The sequence below is a fragment of the Lissotriton vulgaris genome, chromosome 3_2 (genome assembly GCF_964263255.1).
Source record: "Lissotriton vulgaris chromosome 3_2, aLisVul1.2, whole genome shotgun sequence".
In the NCBI taxonomy this organism is placed as follows: domain Eukaryota; kingdom Metazoa; phylum Chordata; class Amphibia; order Caudata; family Salamandridae; genus Lissotriton; species Lissotriton vulgaris.
This window is the reverse complement of record NC_141690.1, coordinates 63,585,049-63,606,565: the sequence shown is the minus strand read 5'-3', so window position 1 is coordinate 63,606,565 and position 21,517 is coordinate 63,585,049. Positions and strand designations below refer to the sequence as shown.

The 21,517-nt window shown below is 47.4% G+C and overlaps 1 protein-coding gene across 1 annotated transcript in view; it reads left to right on the top strand.

Annotated features, from left to right (window-relative positions):
* Positions 1 to 21,517, top strand: part of SMIM20 (small integral membrane protein 20) — a 113,954-nt gene that overhangs the window by 53,085 nt on the left and 39,352 nt on the right. Inside the window, exon 2 of the mRNA XM_086964006.1 lies at positions 5,950 to 6,006. Coding sequence (XP_086820132.1) covers positions 5,950 to 6,006 — 57 coding nt within the window. The remainder of the gene's footprint in view (positions 1 to 5,949; positions 6,007 to 21,517) is intronic.

The following is a 21,517-nucleotide window of genomic DNA, read 5'->3' as shown; positions in this document are numbered from 1 at the left end:
AGGTTACTTGTCGTAATGTGTCAGATGCATTCCCCTTCAAATGCCCCCTGGGTACATTAAGATGATAAGTTCTAATCTTATCTACTTCGGTAATCAGGGACTCTAGCTTTTCTTTAATGGGTATTAACAAGGCCTCCGTTCTAGATGTTTTTCTGGCAGTTAATGGTGCCCAATAGGACTCTGTACAGGGGTTCGGCTGAGTTGCCACGTCAGTATGCTGCGGAATTACAGGTGGATGAACATATGACCCACCAATCGTCATAGGAGCCTTCCTGCACTTTATTTTCCTCTTGGGTGTAGGGGGACAGGCAGATGAGGCACAGTTGTCAGAGGAAAAAACTAGTGCTGACTTTTGGTTTGATAGAGAGATTCGACATTAAACAACACTAGGGCTGTAGACTCTCCAATCTACGGCTCAAGAACTTTCTTCGCAATGTCATCATTCACAGGTGACCCAGATGCCCCAGCCCCTCCCATCCCTGATTCTAGGATAGGCAAAGTTCTGCAATATCTATGTCTTTGGAGATAACATTCACCGCCCGCACTAAAAAAGAATCAATTGTTGTGCTGGCAGTGTCTAAGCCACCGGATCACTTTGAATCCTACAGGTCATTCTAGCCTTGTTCCAAATAGATTGCTCCCATTGAGTCCTAACCTAGTCTTGCCTGATCATTCAGGATGTATCCCTGCTAGATCCACGTCACACAACTGGCAAATATTTTTAGCTCTTATCCATCAACTAGACCCTTACCTGGAGATGTCGGCCATACTTTTATATTCAGTCAAGGCATTCGGTTCATTGAAGTGGGAATTCCTGTTCATTGTCCTGCTCACTGTACAATAGAGGATGCTGCTCTGTTTCCTGAGTTGGATTCAGTTGTTAAACACCTTCCCCACTGCTAGCATCTGTGCTTATGTGATTGTCTTGCATCCTGTTACAGTAATGTGAGACATGGCTATCCCATTACCTATATTTTTTGCACTAACAGAACCCCTTACGTATAGATTGCAGCAACACTATACAGATTGTGCTCTAAATTTCACTGACCGGAAATTGCTTATATCACTATATGCGGATGATATCCTGATAAATGTCCGGAACTGGGAGCACACTCTCTCCCATTATTAGGCAATGCATAAAGTTCAGGTAATATTCTGGACCTGGTAGCTCAGTGAAATATCTGGGGAATATAGATCAACCGGGACCCTGAGACTGCCATCAGAGATATGATGTGGCTGTTGCTTGACTCACAAAACAGATCAGGACATGACTCGCCCTCTCTGTGGCGGACATAATTCTTTGTTGAAAATAATAATCCGTCTGATGTTTTTGCATCTTTTTAACGACACAGCACTACTGATAGACCAGCAGTTTAAAAAAAACCAGGATTAAACTTGCAAGGGCAGGGAAACATCCCGGGCTTAAAAAATAAATACCTTACCATATGATCAGGAAGTCTTGGAGGCACCTGATCAGGAATTGTACTATCGCTTCGCTCAGGAATGAAAAATAGCAGCATTGAACATTACAGTGAACCCAAGACAAACTAAGAAATATTCACTTAAAATAAGATGAACAAAAAGCATGGAAATGATGGGTCTTATTTTATATATATTATACTGCAATTCAATGCTTTTCTACATCATTAAACATTAGGTTTATTAGCAGAAGCCTTCTTTGCAATATTGCTTATGCATTTGCTAAATAATCCCTGCCTCCTACTGCTGCTCTAGAAAACAATTCACTTTGTGCACTGCAATGGAAATGCCACCTAGGAGGCAGGACGATGCAACTAAAAGCCATTCTTTATTTATATATTGCATTTATATATAGTATTCAGCCATGAGGATATCCGCATACCAAACAGTGTACAGCAGTAATCATCATCAAAGAAGAACACCATGCTTGATCAAGGAAAAGTAAAATGAGAGAACAAGGGGAACAGGAGGATCTAAGAGAGCAAAGAAAGGACAAGAAGATATACAATCAGGATAAGCAAGAGATTTAGCGAGGATTAAGGCTCATTTATTGAGATATTGGTTCAATAAGTAGGGCAGGAATAGGGAGAGTTCCAAAGTACTGGACCTACTTCAGAGAAAGATTGATCTGATAAAGAAATTAATACATACATAAATAAATTATCTCCAACTGCAGATTTTCAAGACTTAGTTTTTAAATTTGAACATGGAGTCCTAATTCATAGTCCAAGCTATTCTGGCTGTTGAAGTAGACTATTTTATTCCCTGTGGTGAGAGGGAAATGCTCTTCAGAAGCTCCTTCTATGGATTTTTTAAAAAGTAACGAGTAGTTCTGACCAGACCTAAAACCAGGACCCGTTTTGCAGGAAAGTAACCTATTTTTGGCCAGTTACTTATTTGTGTAGGCTTGCACAATCCTACATTTTCGGCCATCAATATGCTTCATGGTGTGGGTAGACTAAAAAGATATTGGCAGTTAGTTTTCTTTTTTAACTCAGACAAGTGTGATTGTGCAAGCTAGGTACTCCATTCTGAAAAGAACAACCCTGCATCAAGTGTTTCAGCATAACTGTTGGAAAGTGGATTATTAGTAGTGGTAAATATGCTTGTACCACTGGCAGTAAGGCCACTAACACAGTCTAGGGCTCAGTACAGGTCTTAATAAATTATTCCCATGCTCAACCCTGGCTGCTTGGGTGCGAGCAGGCAGGATTAACTTAGGAGACAGGTATTTAAAGCATTTAAAAACACCAATTCAGTAAATACTTGAGATAAGACACAACATAAAAATAGGAAATATTGTTATTTTTAAAATTATACCAAAATTTCACCTTGGGAGCTTTTTCTGCTGGTGTCCCTCGGTGCTCTTCACCAGGTCGGATTTGGTGAAGGTTTGCAGGCATGCTTTTCAGGGAGCTCCCGGACAAACTCTGGAAGTTGGACCTCCGGAGCTTTTCAGCAGGACAAGCCAGCGGGTAAGGTTGGTTCAAGGTAGAAGGTTGTTGGCTTGCCTCTCACGGTTCAGTTGGTCCCATTATGGAGGTTGTTAGAAATGAGGATCTCTAGTTGGCAACAGTTTGCACCTTTGTTCAAGTAAGGACCCTTCTTCCTAGTCTGGATTAGCGGGAAACGCTGCTAAAATAACCCCTGCTCACCTCCTTGGTAGCTTGGCAAGAGCAGACAGTCTTATCACAGAGGCAGTATGTAAAGCATCTGTGCATGCATACATCAAAACAGTGAAAACACTACAAATGGACACCACACCAGTTTAGAAAAATAAGCAAAACTTTATCTAAACCAATAAGACCAAATACGACAAAAATCCAGCATACAATACTGTAAAAATAGTTACTTTGCAGGATAACCTTCAATTTGCAAGAATAGCTGAAAAACAAAGTTCTTCCAAGTCGGTGGCTCCGTGTTTCTGAAAACGACAGAGTCTAACAGTTCCAGCCGACCGTGTCTTTACGGGCCAGCTAAAGCATCAACAGAGTCATAGACAGTACCTTTCTTGTTGCAGCCAATCCCATTGGTACGAGTCGGTCGGGGCAACCGTTGTGGTTGCGATGTGAAGTGGAAGCGGTGCAGCGGGTGATGCCCGCACGGTACAGGCAGCGGCTCAGTGACAGTCGTTCAATAGTGTCATTGCGACCAAGGCCTATGATGTGGTGTGCTGCATTGCTAGATGCAGTGCTGGCAGGTCACAGTGCAGGTGAAAGAGCCGGTAGATGTTCTGGTCGGGCAGCAACGATGTCAGTGACTCCCGGGCCGACTGAATTGAGGCAGTGCGGTACAGAGTGCAGTGCCCACAGGATGCAGTTCAAGCAATGGCTCGGTGACGGTTTCCCTGCGACGTCGATGAGCCAAAAATGCAGTGCGAAGTGCAGCGGCGCCTTCTGCGGTGCGTCAGGACACAGAAACCAGTGACTGACTCTGTGACAGTCGGCTGCTCTTTTCTTTGGCGGTGACTGCAACCAGCAGTTGCAGGGACTGGGCCAAGAAAGATGGTGAAGTCTTTGCTCTTTCTGAGACCTCAAGCCTTTGGAGATACTTTGTCAAGCAGAATACATACACAGTTCCTTTCCCTGACAGAAACAGCTACAGCAAGCCAACCCTGGACAACACACAGCAAAGGGGCAGTACTCCTCCTCCAGCTTCATCCAGCTCTTCTCCTTGGCAGGGGTTCCTCTTGAAGTCCAAAAGTGATCTAAAAGTCTGGGATCAGGGCCCTACTTTTTATAGCACAAAGTAATGTGTTCTCTTATGGCATAGAAGTTCTTTGCCCAGCCAAAACCAGATATGTCCTCTCTGGTTCAGTTGCCCGGCAGGAGGTGGAGACAGCATTGTCCCAGGCAGACCAGGCCCATTCAGGTGTGAAAGAAATATCCTCCCCCTACTCTGAATGAAACCCAGGTCTAATCAGCCCAGCCCTGACTCACCTTAGAAAGGCAGGACACTCCTCCCCTCCCCCCACCCCCCAAGCAGCTGTCTGAACAGAATGCACAACCCCTAGCCCCTGTCAACTCCAAAGCCAGACAATCAAAACACAAACCTAGCGGAGGCACTAAGGATGACTTAGCAAGAAAATACCTACTTTTTAAAAGTGTTATTTTTAAACCCAAAATGTAAAAATCATACTTACTAAAAAATGCATTTTTAGATTCTGAGTTCAGGCATACTAAACTCCATTTTCATATCTTTCCCAAAATCCTCAAGAAGAACTTCTGGAACTTCTTCCTGAAGTTCCTCTTGAGGGTCCAAAACGTCCAACACACAGCCCGAGGTCTGGAAGCTCAAAGCTGGTCCTTGAATGTTTGGGACCACAATTCCCACAATGCACCTGGACACAACCTTACAAATCCACTGGAAGCATTCCATGCAGGGGATTCTTGGTGGTTATTGTCCAGTTGAGCTCTGTTAATCTGTAGCTTGCAGGAGGCCCAGGCAGTCAGAATGCAGGGCATGGCAGTCCTTCTTCTTCTCTTAGTTTCAAGCAGCAAATCTCAGAGGCTCTGCTCCTCTCACATATTTATTCAGTGTTCTCTGGGGACAAACATGAGAGCACTTCTGTCCAATAATGTGCAAAGCAACACACCAGAGCATGACCACTTCCTCCAAAGCGAGGCATAATCTTCTCACAGAAAGCACTATTCCTCCAAAATTCAGTATGGCTGAAATCTCAACTGAGGAGTAAGAACTAGTTAAACCAACCTTCAGTATGGCTCATTTCCATAGCTCTCCCCTAACATCTGCAGATTCCTACCTTAAGCCTGCTACCTGACTCAGTCTGAGGGGATGACGGTAGATAGACCTGACATTCTCTACATGTGGTGTTCTTTCTTTGTAGCTTCATGCTTTATGTCCCCTTACCCCTGCTCTGGCATTCCTGTGTAGCAGAGCTCTTTCCAACAGATAGCCTTTCCCTGGGTAAACTACTTTTCATCTACTAGGGACATATAAGTTAGTTCTTGCCAATTATAGGTGTGCCTTACACATAGTGTACCCTAATAAATGTGTGTGTTTTCAACTTAGCACTGGCCCTGGCCCGGTTAGATAAAACTAGGGACAGTCAAAGTCAGTTACCACTAGTACGAGTCAGGAAAAAAATGGGGGTGCAGGATGACTTTGCAACAACAACCATGCATTTTCTGTGCATCAGAACACACCATTTCTGAGCTGCTCCCAAATCCTAGCAGTTTCACCTCGAAGGCAGGCATTTTTATATTGGGTACAGTTCTATAACTGGTCTAATCTTCTAATGTTGCTTTTGTTGACTGAGTGAGCATGAGTGTAAATAAAGCATAATGTTGTGCCTTAAAACTTTATGGTCTCTAAACAGTTTAACTGCTCATATATTGTTAGCAGTGCTTGAGGAGCAAAGCCATTGATGGCTCAGATTAGTATACTTATTTATGAACAGTTAAAGATTGTTGTGATAATAAACTCATTCTGTTTTTTTTTTTTTTAAAGAGAAGGAACAGGGAGTAAATCGAGCAGAGATTATTCAAGAGAATGTCCAACCAACAGGTAAATTATAATGTGTTCTTTAATTATGTGTTTCCAGCATCTGGAATGGTTCAAGTTGGCTTCAGACCCCACCCTGTGTATTCTTTAAGATAATGTTAAAGACAGCGATTCGTAACCTGGTGCCATGGACCTCTCATGACCCATTCGCCTACTCAGATTAGTATAGTTAAAATACTTAATAAAGCAAAATTGAAAATTTTTAAATCTCTGTAAATGCAAAATGTGAGATTGGGGACTAAAACCTAAAGAGGTATCTTTAGTTTGGTTTATGGGAGTAGCAAGTACAAGTTCAGCATCTAGTTCAGATGTTTGAAGTCCTCAACTGAAGTATTGGTATAAACTGACAAAAAGAGAACATGCATTAGGAGCAAAGAAGACAAATTGATAAGCAAGTGTCTAGCATATCACTTTGTCTTTTATAAATCCAACCAAATTTTGAAAAGCTCTCACCTCACCACCGAAATTTACTTTCTGATTTTGTATATTTTTTTTGTTTGTCATTTAAGTAAAATATTTCCTAATGTGTATTTGTTTAACTTGTTCTGTATACTTGTTTCTTTATTTTTGTGCATTGATTTACAGTTCAAATCAGTTGTAATTTTGTAGAATTCACGGAAGTCGAAATGTTAAGAATCACTGTAATAAGTAATTGGTAGAAAAATATGCAAAATGTTCTACATATATTAAATGTATGTGTACACTATTGTAAAAACTATCATTACTAGACTATTATTGTTACAGGATGAGAAGCTAAACTGCCATAAAAATGAATCCTCAGTGCACAATATTTAAAGTGATGTAAATAAAAAGAGGGGATTGTTGTATAAATTTCAGCCACTGTTTATTACTTGGGGTAGCATCCGAAGCCATCGTTTGTTTGTCCACCATGCCAGCAACACAAACAAGATTGGTTCCAGTGGCACAGTGAGCAAGGGACCCACGTCTTGGCATACCCATCGCACTTGGAACTTTGAACGGAAGTAACAAAAAAGTGGTGGATAGGATGTTGAATTATTTGGAGCCACTGGTAATCACTCCGACCGCATCCCAGTCCACCGTTATTTTACCCACCACATCACCTTCGATTGGACCCAGTTATATGCGACCTCTGACCCTGCTCACAGGCAGGTCGCTCCCCATGCCACCACATGGCTGCCAGCTGCTCCATTGCCTGAGAATGCTGTCTGCCTTCTCTCGCCATTTCTGCTGCCCTCTCAACCCATTTTCCCGCCGTCCACACTCTTCCCGCTGCTGCGTCCCTGCGGCCCGCCCAGCTGCCTCCCCATTGGCCACCCCGCTTCTGCCTCCCAGCTGTTCCTCCCTCCCTCTCTCCCTCTGATGGAGGCCGCGAGGTGGTGAAGGAGCGATCTCTGACCCTGCCCGCAGGCAGGTCGCTCCCCACGCCACCACACGGCTGCCAGCTGCTTCTTTGCCTGATTCTGCTGCCTGCCTTCTCTCGCCGTTTTCCCTTATTCTGCTGCCCTCTCTCCCCGTTTTCCCGCCGTCCACACTCCTCCCGCCGCTGCGTCCCTGCGGCCCCGCCCTCCTGCCTCCCCATTGGCCACCCCGCTCCCGCCACCCAGCTGCTCCTCCCTCGCTCTTTCCCTCTTATGGAGGCCGCGCAGTGGGCGCGCCGCTGGCGTGCCAAAAGCAAGCCCGTCTGCGCCCGTCCGCGCCTGGACTTCGCCCAGCGCCAGAACCCTGGACCCCCAGCGAATGCCACCACACCAGACTCCGCTACGATGCCAGCACCCTTCACGCACTCAACGCCGGCCAAAACCACACCTGCTTCCAGGCCGCCCCGAAATGGACTCACAGACCTTTCTCCTGCCCCACCTGCACCTTCACCTGCGACATAGCCACCAAACCTCCAAGGACTGGACCCAACCACCTCTGCTGCATACTCCTCAACACCCGCTCGGCATGCAAGCTCTGGGATCTGCTCGACACCTATGCCCCAGACGTGGCCTTCCTGACCGAGACCTGGTGGAACGACTCCTCGGCGCCCGACATGGCCATAGCCATCCCAGACGGCTACAAGATCACCCGCAGGGATCGCGCCAACAGAATCGGATTAGGAATTGCCATCATCCACAAGACTACCCTCAAGGTCGCCACCCACGCAGACGACACCCTCAACACTGGCGAACACCTGGACTTCCGGATCCACACCGGCCCCAACACCACCCTCAGAGGAACACTCATCTACAGACCCCCCGGACCCTGAGCTTAGTTCAGCGACTCCATCGCTGACCTCGCCAGCACCCACGCACTCGCCTCCACGGACTACATCCTCCTCGGGGACCTGAACTTCCACCTCGAGAACATCAACAACGCCAACTCCGCCACCCTGATCGACAACCTCGCCAACCTCAGCCTCAGACAACTCGTCACCACACCCACCCATGCCGCCGGCCACACGCTGGACCCCGTCTTCTCCACAAGCACCCACGTTGTCTTCAACCACACCACCGAACTCCACTGGACCGATCACCGCTGCATCCACTTCACCTTCAAGAAACCAACCACGCTTCACCGCATCCAACAGCTGCCCCGCCACTGCTGGAGCAAAGTCACTGAAGACCAGCTGATCACCACCCTCGCCCAGAACCCACCCACCGACCCCACCAACCCAGAAACAGCAGCCTGCAACCTCAGACAGTGGATCGACGACTGTGCCAACACCCTCGACCCGCTGAAGAAACCCTCCAACAACCACGCCAGGAAGAGTGCCACCTGGTTCACCGACGAGCTCCAAACCTCCAAACGTACATGCCGAAAACTGGAGAAGATATGGTTCCACGAACGCACACCAGACAACTACGCAGCCCACAAGGACGCCACCCGCAGACATCACCACTTCATCAGACTAGCCAAGAGATCCTCCTTCAAAGACCGTCTGGATAACAATGCACATGACAGCAAAGAGCTCTTCAGCATCGTAAAGGAACGCGCCAACGACATAGTGCCCTCACAAGAACTGTGTGACTCACTAGCTATCTTCTTCCACCGTAAGATCGCTGACATACATGACAGCTTCAACACCACGACCGCCATGACTAGGCCATACCCCACCTCCCCAGTGAACAACACCTGTGCCAACCGCCTGACCTCCTGGTCCAACGACAACGAGACACGCAAGGTCATGAACTCCATCCACTCAGGATCTCCATCAGACCCGTGCCCTACCACGTATTCAACAAAGCAGACACTGCCATTGCCCCCCCAACTACGGAAGGTCATCAACATCTCCTTCGAAACAGCGACATTCCCGGAAAGCTGGAAGCACGCCGATAAACGCTCTCCTCAAGAAGCCCAATGCGGACCCCAAGGACCTCAAGAACTTCCGGACCATCTCCCTGCTCCCGTTCCCGACGAAGGTCATCGAGAAAATCATCAATATGCTACTGGCCCGCCACCTTGAAGACAACAACATCTTGGACCCGTCCCAGTCCGGGTTCAGACGAAACCACAGCACCAAGACTGCCCTCATCGCCGCCACTTACGACATCAGGCGCCAACTCGACAACGGCTAAACATCAGACCTCATCCTCTTGGACCTGTCAGCCGCCTTCGACACGGTCTCCCATCGCACTCTAAAGACACGCCTCCTAGAAGCTGGAATCTAGGAGAAGGCCCTTGACTGGAGCAAGTCCTTCCTCTCCGGCAGAACCCAGAGCGTCCGCCTCCCGCCCTCCTGATCCGAAGCCACCGACATCATCTGCGGCGTCCCCCAGGGCTCATCCCTCAGCCAGACGTTGTTCAACGTCTACATGGCCCCCTTCGCACAATGGCCCGCCAACTCGACCTCAACATCATCTCATACTCCAACGGCACCCAGCTCATCCTCTCCCTCACCAAGGACCCGCACACTGCCAAAACCAACCTCCACGAGGGAATGAAGGCCGCCGCCATCTGGATGAGGAACAGCCGTCTGAAGCTAAACTCGGACAAGACGGAGGTACTCATCCTCGGACCCACTCCTTCAGCCTGGGACGACTCCTGGTGGCGGACTACACTGGGGACTGCACCAACACCCACCACCCATGCATGCAACCTAGGATTCATCCTTGGCTCCTCCCTCTCCATGTCTAAACAGGTCAACGTTGTCTCCTCCTCCTGCTACAACACCCTCCGCATGCTTCGCAAGTGGATCCCGACCGAAAAAAGAAGAACGGTGACACAGGCCCTTGTAAGCAGCGGACTGGACTACGGCAACGCACTCTACGCAAGAATCCCAGCCAAACACCTACGACGACTACAATGCATCCAAAACGCCTCCGCCTGACTGATCGTCAACGCCCCACGCCGCAGCCACATCACCCCCCACCTGAGAGCCCTACACTGGCTCCCCGTCGACCAGAGGATCACCTTCAAGGTTCTCACCCACGAACACAAAGCACTCCACAACGCCGGACCAGCCTACCTGAACAACAGACTCCGCTACCACATCCCCATCTGCCAGCTCCGCTCCACCAGCCTCACCCTCGCCGCTGTCCCCAGCATCCAACGAATGACCTCCGGTGGCAGATCCTTCTCCTACCTCGCCGCCAAGACCTGGAACACCCTCCCTACCCACCTAGGGCAGACCCAAGACCTACTCTCCTTCAGAAGACTCCTCAAGACCTGGCTCTTCGAGCAGTAGCAGCACCCTCCCCCCCGCCTAGCGCCTTGAGACCCTCACGGGTAAGTAGCGCGCTTTACAAGTATTCTGATTGATTGATTGAAATCAACTTTAATCTTGGTGCAATAGGAACAGCCCATCCCAGAGTGCCAAGCCAGGTCCTCTCTGAACCAGAACACAATCAACCCAAGACTGGTATTGCCCTAATAAAGTAAGTGCTATTTAGTCGAGTGTAGCACGGTTCCAGTGATTCAGACCCATGTCTTCACCATGTCTTCCTGAAAGGACTGGACCCCATCAGAGTAGCTGATCTGGAACAGCTCTATCCATACCCTTAGAAACACACTACTGTACTTCCCACCTCCGCCCCAACCCCTCTCAAGTAACCTTCAACAGTCCCAAAAACGATATCCACCTACTAGCCTATCTTCCTGCTACCTTACACAACAAAAGTAATGGAAAAGATGATAAACGATCATCTAACTACCCACCTCACTGACAACCACCTCCTGGAAACCACCCAGTCTAGATTCAGGCGCAGTCACACTACAGACATGCATTCATTGCGCCCATAGAGAACACCTGGATGATCATGGACATAGGTGACACTGTGGCCCTCATCCTACTGGATCTTTACCCAGCATTCAACATCGTCTCCCACCCTATCCTTATCCAATGACTGCATGAAGCTGGTACCCTGGATCATGTACTTACCTGGATTTCTTCCTTCCTCACAGGCAAAACTCAGTCAGTCAGCCTGGCCCTCTTCACCTCAGATGCTGTCAACCCCAACTGCAGAGTTTAACAACGATCCTCACTCAGCCCCACTCTGTTCAACGCCTACATGACCCCATTTGCCAGCATCACCCATGTATAAGGAATCAACACCACTTCCTATGCTGACAACACACAGCTCATACTCTTCCCTCTCCAACAAGGTGCTAAACTCCCAGACCAATTTCTCCACTTGTATGACCGAATTCACCAATTAATGAAAACTACTACTTCAAGATCGACACAGACAAGACATAAGTAGTAATGGTTGGCTAAGACACCTCACTCGACTACTCCACAAGAAAAGAACATTGAAATATGAATCGACAACCAACTCACTATGACTGGTTAAGTGAATGCAGTCCTGGTCTCCTGCCTCCACACACTCAAGATATTCACGTTCTTCAAATGGCTCTCCACAAACACTCACAGAACCATTAAACACGCTCTCATCACCATCAAGCTTGACTACAGTAATGCACTCTATGCTGGAATCAACGCTCAACTGACCAGAAGACTCAAGATCCTACAAAACTCAGCGGCCAGACTCATGACACTTGCATCATCATGCACCTCGAAGAGTTCCACTAGCACCAAAACATGAACGAGCACTCCTTGTGCAAACATACTATAGCCTTATAGCCCACCGTAGCGGGCTATACCGGATATTAAAGGCCCGCTCCAGCGTTTCGGCTCGGCCCTTTAACAAAGGAGCGGGACTTTAATAGCTGGTATAGCCCAGCTACGAAGGGCTATAAAGTTATTAGAACATTCTGCCGCAAGAGGGCAAAATGTTCTAACAAATTAAACAAAGCCCTCTCAGTGCCCGAGGGGATTGAAATTCCCTTGGGCTCCGAGAGGCCTTTCTTTAAACAACATTGGAATGTTGCTCTGCGGGCCTTTACTGGCTCTTAGAAGCACGGAGCACTCCATTGTCTGCAATGGAGTGCTCCACATTTCAATGTTCTAAAAAGCATTACACAACACTGGCCCTCAGTAACTACATTAACTTTCACAAACCTACCGGACGCCTCCGCTCAGCCAGATTCCTACTTGCATCCCCAACCCTCCCAAATAAGCAGAACCAGATCTGATTGTCATGCCTTTTCCTGTCTCGTTCCTGAAGTCAGAAACAACATGCCTCAGCACATCAGACCCACCTCCTAAGTTCTTGAATTCCGCAAGAAACTGTAGACCTGGCTCTTCACCTAACCCGACTCACCCATACAGCTCCTGCTCCAGGATACTCTTCCGGGTCAGTTGTGTGCTACACAAATACACATACATAACCTTGTAGTATGGTTACCAACTTTTTTTACTTCATTTCTTTCATTCCTAAACAGAGCTTTTACTGTGCTAATGTGCTAATGTACTTTTTCCATTTGTGTTGGAAGTCTACAGCAGAGATACCTGTACTGTTCTTGTGTTGTGCCTGGTCGTAGCTAGGACTGCTGCTCGCTATGCAGGACAAATTGTTTGTCTTTCAGAAACTAACACAATTGCTACCTATAAGGTCCCTGCTGTGTGAAGCTGTGTAAAATATTTCCACTATACAATCACACAAAGTATTATGTTTTTCAGATCAGATTGTTCAACTTAACTATCAAGGTTATTCTGTTGCATTGTAACACTTGTGTTGTCGGCACATCCAGCATCTCTTATGTGACCTCTCAGCGAGAATGAGTGGAATGCATTGTCTACACTGTCACAGAATGTGGCTTTTTTATGTGGCTATGTAGAAGATATTTAATCACTCTTTGTGTTCTGCTTATGATATTCCCTACTTGTATTCTTAAAACAGCTAGATGCCTCCAGCCATTTTTTTGCGGTAAATCTCATAAGGAGTCTACCTCTGTAAATTGAAGCATAAAAATTGTTGGCATCCATGTTGGAAAGCCACATTAAGACTGGAGGGAAGACGTGCTTAATAGCTTATCATTTGTGCCCTCTGTTGCTAATAAGATCATCACTTGTTCTAACAAGATCCTTGGCTTGCCTTCACCAGCAAAGTTATTTTTGATTTCTAAATTTTCCATAAGATATCTCTATAGTTTTCCCTAAGTCCACTTGTCTGGGGTCGAGAAGATTGTGTATAACTTGCAGACCTTCAGGGCTCTAGAATCCTGCATCAAAGGCATTACAGACGTCGGAGAGATGTGTGCTTCCTGTAGGCAATGTTTGTGATAACATCTGAGAAATCAATGGTAAAAACAGTTTTACATAATCATAAGACCGCCCACAGACAGCCCATACACTGAGCTGTCGGAACAGCCTTCGGGCCTTGCCAGATTGCCTTATAGCCCAGTATGACCCTTTGTAGAACCTGACCATGTCAGACAGACAATCTTACAGGTTTCAAATGGAATAAATGCAGGACGACTACATTACTTGAGTTAATAACACATGCGAGTAACATTTTCTTGAGTTATAGTTTGCAAAAACTGAGGTTGAGATTTTGAGCAAATGATCCGTTAAATGTTAGTATGTGAGATACATATTTTGCAATCATTTGTCTCCTTTTGGTCCAGTAAACTTGTTGCACCTTTTAGATTCAAAGACTTAGAAATCAATGTCCTCTAGCTACTTAAATCATGGTACGTCAATCTTATTATTATTTTTTTAGAGCTATCAGAATATAAACATAACAAATATGTAGCATGTATAGAAGGCTGAAATATTCGTTGATAAAATTCATAATGTCATGTTACACTTGTTGGAACAATAACTAGATTTCTTTTCAGTCTTATTTATTACTTCAAAGGCTTAATTGAACTAGCTAGATTTGGAAAATAAGTTCGAGTGCTACAGAGCCTCCTTTGAGACCCTGACAAGACTGCCCAAATCTAAATTTGGAAAAACTAAATCCACCCTCATGAATCTCCAAGTGGCATTGAGCCACGAGTGCTTACTATGTGCAAGTCCACTGGCAGTATTGTAACACTGTCTTACTAGCAGTCCTGCCAAGTATCGCACATCGGGCGTTAGACTAACGCATTTCAGTGTGGTGCTCCGCATCACCGCACTGAAATGCATTGTCACTCATAATGCATAGTGCCTCAGCTGTAAGACTGCCATGCTGTTTTATTGAGCGCTCAGCTGCCAATTTAAACGGTGCTGTCACTGGGCAGCTAGCAGCGCTCCGTGGCATGTGTGTGCTGCTGTGACAGGTTTGGGGGCTTGCTCTGCTGCTTAATGCCACTCCTTTGAGATGATTTCACACTCACTTAACATCATGCACAAACAGCACTAGAATACTGTTTCCTCATTCACAGGTGTCACGAATTAAATCTTGCTGCTATGGACTAAAATTTCTCCCAAAAAACTATGCACTTGACAGTTGCTTTTTTACCATACCATGATGCTTTTATGTTGGCTGTTGTTCTCAAGTCATGCATTATTCCAACACTCTAATTTTTATTGTTTATGCTTTTTAGCTATCACTAAATATAGTGTTACTTGCTAAGGTCTGTAAACATCCCCCTTTTGAAGTAATGCTGGACCTACAGCCACTTTTGCAACTGCTGAGTAGGACTAGATCTGCTGCTAATCCTCATAGAGAGGAAACGTTTTATTTTAATCTAACGTAATGCTTTTATGCGTTTGTGCAACTTATATATTGCTGAACTTGCATATATATTTCAGTGACTTTTTTAATCATGCCAAAATGTAATTAACTGACATTACTGCAAATACTCTTAGCCTGCAACATGGAGTTCCTTAACTAACTCCATTTCATGGTACAATACATAAAACATAATGTGCCTGAATAAAAGTTCTCTAATATAAGTGAAGGTACAATTGCCGTGGTAATGCTGCCAATAGCATTAGAGCAGTAGTTCTATTTTAAACACAGTGTAACACCACCTGCGTAGGCCATCATCACTGTCTTTGGCTTCAGCTGCCAGTGCCAGCCTTCCTAGCTTCAGCATGGTTTCACCTGTGGGAAACCAAACGCAATCAACCTTTTTATACCAGTTTTAATATTGTTATAGCTTGTAAGTGAGCCTTGAAGCTGAGAAATCTACTAATTTATTAATTTGGTCAGTACCATCTGTTCTATGTATTTAACTTCTATGGATAGCCACTGAATGTTGAAATGTGCAAGTGCAAACAAAAAGATTTTTTTTTTATCACTTTTAAGTAGATAGTCTGTTAATGGGGATTCAATTTTTGTGTCATTAGAATTGCTGTGATGTTTATTCAATAGGTTATTTTCATTCAATTCATGAGATTAACCTCGGTAAACCTGGTTTTTAGGTCGAGCCTAGCGCAGCGCGCATGCGGTGCTCTATGGAGAGGCCTCTTGGAATCACTCCAGACTTCCCCAAAACTTTTCCGTGTGGTTTTTCAACTTCCACACATTCAATTGGCCTTTACATGTGGCTTTCAAAAAAGAAAGCACGCAATTAACCAAAGGCGGGTGCATGTCACACCTTTTCTCTAAATGTTCACTAACACGGACTCCAGTTGTCGGGAGCAAGCAGTGGAGCGCAGGCTGCCAGCTGCATTCCTCCCTTGTCGTGGATCATTTTACAAATTAAACATTAAACATAGCGCAGTGACTTTCACTTTCGCAGCCGCGAGTGCCTGTCTTCCACACTTGTCTGTGGGTTTTTTTCATGTTCACTTCTTTATTTGATTCTCGCACTTTTTAATTTGTCACAATATCTCCCATTGGTTTATTTGATTGCAAGCACAATATTTATTTAAAAGTCATCGTCTAAAAAAGGTAGTGCATGCCTGCAAGACAGGCATAGTCATGTCATCCTAACATATCACCACTTTTCTGGAGCATTACTGGTGTGTATTCCATGGACACTATGCTTCCAATTCTGGAGCATTATCATGGACACTATGCTTCTAATTCTGGAGCATTACCGGTGTATACCATGGACACGCTTCCACTTCCGGAGCATTACTGGTGTGTATACCATGGGCACTACGCTTCCACTTACGGAGCATTACCGGTGTGTATACCATGGCACACTAAGCTTCTACTTTTGGAGCATTACTGGTGTGTTTACCATGGCACACTATGCTTCCACTTCCGGAGCATTACCTGTGTGTATAACCTTGCACACTAGGCTTCTACTTCCGGAGCAATACTGGTGCGTATACCATGACACACTAGGCTTTTACTGCCGGAGCATTACCCATGTGTATACCATGGACATAACATTTCCACTTCCGGAGCATTAGTAGTGTGTATACCATGGCACACTACACTTCCACTTCTGGAGCATTACCAATGTGCATACCATGGCAAACTAGGCTTTTACTTTTGGAGCATTACCCGTGTGTACACCATGGCACACTATGCTTCTACTTCCGGAGCATTATTATTATTATTAAAGGAGATTTGTAGATAGCGCAACTAAACCCGTAGGCATCAAGGCGCTGATGATGGTAAACAGAAAGCTCAAAAATCACCTAAGGAGGAATTAGAGATAGGCTTCTTGAAATAACCAGGTCTTGAGTGCCTTGCGGAATAGAGTGTGGGAAGAGATCACCTTGAGGTCGTTAGGGAGCGTATTCCAAAGTCTAGGTGCAAGGAAGCGAAAGGACCTTCAGCCCCTTCTGGCCTTGGCTATATTGGGGACAGCTAGCAAGCTTTTACTGGAAGAGCGGAGTGTTCTACCAGGGGTGTAGTAGGCCACCAGAGCGTGAATAGCCTCCGGTCCAGATTCATTGAGGGCACGGTGTGTAAGGCATAAAGCCTTGAAATGAATCCTCTCCTGCATGGGGAGCCACTGCAGGTTTTTTCTGATGGCGGTGCCCGAGGAGCGTTTGGGGGCACCCACAACAAACCGGGCAGCCGCATTCTGCACAGTCTGGAGGCGCTGGACCAGACCATTGCTAATGCCAAAGTATAGAGCATTGCAATAGTCCAGTCTGGAGGCAATGAGCGCCATTACTACCTGTTTGCGTGCCTCAAGTCAAGTCAGGTCATAGAATTTATATAGCGCACTACATACCCAGAGGGTTTCAAGGCGCTTAGGAAGGGGAGGAAGATTACTTGTCAAATATCCACGTTTTAAGTTGCTTTCTGAATGCTAGGTGGTTCTGGGTAAGGCGAAGGTAAGCGGGGAGTGAGTTCCATGTTTTAGCAGCCAGGTATGAAAAGGATCTGCCTCCCATGGTGGTCTTGTTGATGCGAGGTACAGTGGCGAGGGCTTGGCTGGAAGAACGTAGTTGGCGGGAGGGGGTGTAGAAGGACAGTCGTGAATTGAGGCATTCTGGTCCGATGTCGTAGAGGGATTTGTGTGCGTGGGTAAGCAGTCGGAAAGTGATCCTCTTATTGACGGGTAGCCAGTGGAGGTCTTTAAGGTGACCAGAGATGTGTTTGTTGCGTGGGATGTCTAATATGTGCCTGGCTGAGGCGTTTTGGATTCGTTGGAGTTTCTTCTGGAGTTTTGCGGTAGTACCTGCGTAGAGGGTGTTTCCGTAGTCCAGTCGGCTCGTGACCAGAGCGTGGGTGACTGTTTTCCTTGTTTCGGAGGGGATCCAGCGAAATGTTTTTCTGAGCATGCAAAGAATGTTGAAGCAGGAAGAGGATACGGCGCTGACTTGTCTGTACATTGAGAGTGAAGAATCCAGGATGACGCCTAGGTTCCGTGCGTGGTCTGTCGGGATGGGTGCTTTTCCGAGGGCTTCCTGCCACCAGGAGTCGTCCCATGCAGAGGGGGATGTACCTAAGATGAGGACTTCTGTTTTGTCTGAGTTCAGTTTCAGACGGCTTTGTTTCATCCATTCGGCAACTTCTTTCATTCCTTCGTGTAGGTTAGTTTTGGCGGTGCTGGGGTCATTGGTGAGAGAAAGGATCAGTTGAGTGTCATCCGCGTAAGAGATGATGTTGAGGTTGTGTTGGCGTGCGATGGCCGCGAGGGGGCTCATGTATACGTTGAAGAGGGTGGGACTGAGTGAGGATCCTTGTGGTACGCCGCAGAACACTTCAGTGGCCTCGGACTTGAATGGTGGAAGGCGGACTCTTTGGGTTCTTCCGGTGAGGAACGAGGTGATCCATTCAAGTGCTTTTCCTTGGATTCTGATGTTATTGAGGCGTTGTAAAAGGGTGCTGTGGCAGACTGTGTCGAATGCTGCAGAGAGGTCAAGGAGGATGAGGGCGACTGTGTCTCCATTGTCCAGTAGAGTTCGGATGTCGTCTGTTGCTGCGATGAGGGCGGTCTCAGTGCTGTGTTTTGCTCGGAAGCCGGACTGTGAGGAGTCGAGGGATTTGTTGGCTTCGAGGAAGGCGGCGAGCTGGTTGTTGACAGCTTTCTCGATGACTTTGGCCGGGAATGGAAGAAGCGAGATGGGACGGTAATTTTTGAGTTCGGTGGGGTCCGCTGTGGGTTTTTTCAGAAGGGCGGTGAGTTCAGCGTGTTTCCAGTCTTCCGGGAAGGTGGCGGAGTTGAAGGAGCAGTTGATGACGTCTCGGAGGTGCGTGCTATGACGGAGTCTGCTTTGTTGAATATGTGGTGAGGACATGGGTCTGTGGGGGATCCTGAGTGGATGGAATTCATCAGGCGGATGGTGTCTTCAGTGGAGATTGGGTTCCAGTCGTTAAGGGTGTTCACGGGGGGAAGATGATCAGCAAATGGTAGGGTGGGTTGGTTGTCAAAGCTGTTGTGGATGTCTGCAATCTTGTTGTGGAAAAATGAGGCTAGGGAGTCGCAGAGGGTTTGAGAGGGGGTGATGTCGTTGGAGTTGGCCAAGGGATTGGAAAATTCCTTGACGATGTTGAAAAGTTCCTTGCTGTTGTGGGCGTTGTTGTCAAGTCGATCCTTGAATGCTGTTTTCTTGGCTTTTCGGATTAGTTGGTGGTGAGTGCGGGTGGTGTTTTTGAAGGCGTCCTTGGTGCTAGTGGTTGGGTCTTTTTTCCAGGCCTTTTCAAGGGAGCGGCAGAGTTTCTTGGACTTCTTGAGATCATCGTTGAACCATGAGGCCTTCTTGCTGCCAGGTTTGTTTTGACGTTTTTTCAGTGGTGCTACGGTGTCAGCGGTGTTGGATAACCATAGGGTGAGGTTGGCGGCGGCTTCGTTAGCGTTAGAAGAGAGGGCTGGGGTGTTTCGAAGGAGCGATGCGGAGATTTGGTCCGTGGTGATTTTGTTCCAGTTTCTTTGCAGGGTAGGTTGGAGGTGGATGCTGGGTTTTGGTTTGTTGTAGGTGAAGTGAACGCAGCTGTGGTCAGTCCAGAGGAGGTCCGTGGTGTGGCTGAAGGAGATATGGTTGCTGGATGTGAAGATGGGGTCGAGTGTGTGACCTGCGATGTGGGTGGGGGAAGTGACTAGTTGTTTAAGTCAGAGGTTGGCGAGGTTGTCCACGAGGGTGGCGGTGTTGCGGTCGTTGATCTTTTCAAGGTGAAAGTTGAGGTCTCCCAGAAGGATGTAGTCTTTGGAGGGGGAGCGCGTGTGGGGTGATGAAGTCCGTGATGTCTTCACTGAATTTTGCGCGGGGTCCTGGTGGTCTGTAGAGGAGGGTGCCTCTGAGTGTGGTTTTGGGGTCGATGTGGATCTGGAAGTGAAGGTGTTCGGAGTTAGCGAGGTTGGCGTCAGAGCTGGTTGAGATGCGGATGGATTTCTTATGGACGATAGCGATTCCTCCTCCTGTGTGGCTGGTACGGTCTTTGCGAGTGATCTTATAGTCTTCAGGGATGGTAATGGTGATGTCTGGTGCGGAGGAAGCATTCATCCATGTTTCCGTAAGGAAGGCGATGTCCGGAGAAATGGTGTCTAGTAGATTCCATAGGTCAATGGCGTGCCTGTGGACTGATCGGGTGTTGAGAAGGATGCATTGTAGGTGGTTGGGGTCGGGAATCTGTGGTGTGGTCGTAGCGGAGATGTTGTCGGTGCCGCTGAATTTGCAGGAGAAGCAGGAGAAAGGTCCATGGGTTTGTCCAGGGGCGGCTTGGACGCAGTTGGGGGCGCGACCGGGGTTAAGGGCTAGGAGGGAGGCGGCATCGTAGGTAATGCGGGGGGGCTGGGAGGGACGGGGGCCAGGGGGTCTGGCACTGGGCGCGGTCCAGGCGCGGACGGGCGTAGACGGGCTTACCTTTGGCGCACCTTCGGCGCGGATTGGGCGCGGTCGCTGCGCGCGGGAACTCCTGTCATATATGGATAGTGGAGGGGGAGGGGCGAGGGCGGCTCAGCTGGGAGGCGGGTCGGGCAACGTAGGAGGTCAATAACAACAAAATGGAGGCGGAGGGGTCAGCACGGCGAGAGCGCCTGGGGGAGAACGCGACTACAGCAAGGGTTAGGCGCTAGCTATTGTGATATGCTAATAAGCAAAGCGGCAGTCAGAGGCAAATAGCAGTTAAAAGATTAAAAGCAGTTTCCGTGAGAATGCGCTGCACAATGATAACACAAACGGCAATAAGGTAGCGCTGGCGGTTTAACAGTGCAAATACAAATAAGCAAAGCGGCAATCAAAGGTAATAGCTTGCAATCAGTTTCAAAAGCGCTGCACAACGATAAGGGGAAAGATAATGAGTGATTTTTCTTAAAATCCTCAGAGCATTGCAGCAGGTGGACACAGTCCTGCTGGCCTGCTTGTCTAGCAATAGAGTGGTGTCCAGAGTGACCCAAAGGTTGCGGGCAAAAAGGGACGGCAAGGGGCAGGCGCCAAGGACAGAAGGCCACCAGTCCATAGACTAGGTCTCGCTTTTGCCCCCAAAAAATGAGGACCTCCGTTTTATCCCCATTCAGCTTGAGGAAGTTCTTAACCATCCATCCGGCGACCGCCTCCAGGCAATTTTTGAAATTAAGAGCAGTTATGCTCACAGATTGAGAAATGGAGGCCATAATCTGCGTGTCGTCGGCGTAGGAAAGAACTTCTAGCCCAAAGGATCTTATAAGCCTGGCGAGTGGAGCGACATAGACGTTAAAAACCGTTGGGCTCAGTGAGGAGCCCTGAGGGACCCCACACTTCACAGCCTTAATAGGTGACATATACTCGCCAAGCTTAACCCTTTGCTTCCGTTGGTAGAGGAAGAATGTAAGGAGGTTGAATGCAAAACCCTTGACTCCCAGCTCACTGAGTTGGCTACCCAGAATGGTAGGGGACAGGGTGTCGAAAGCCGCCGTAAGGTCAAGTAACACCAGTAAGGTGGTCTGA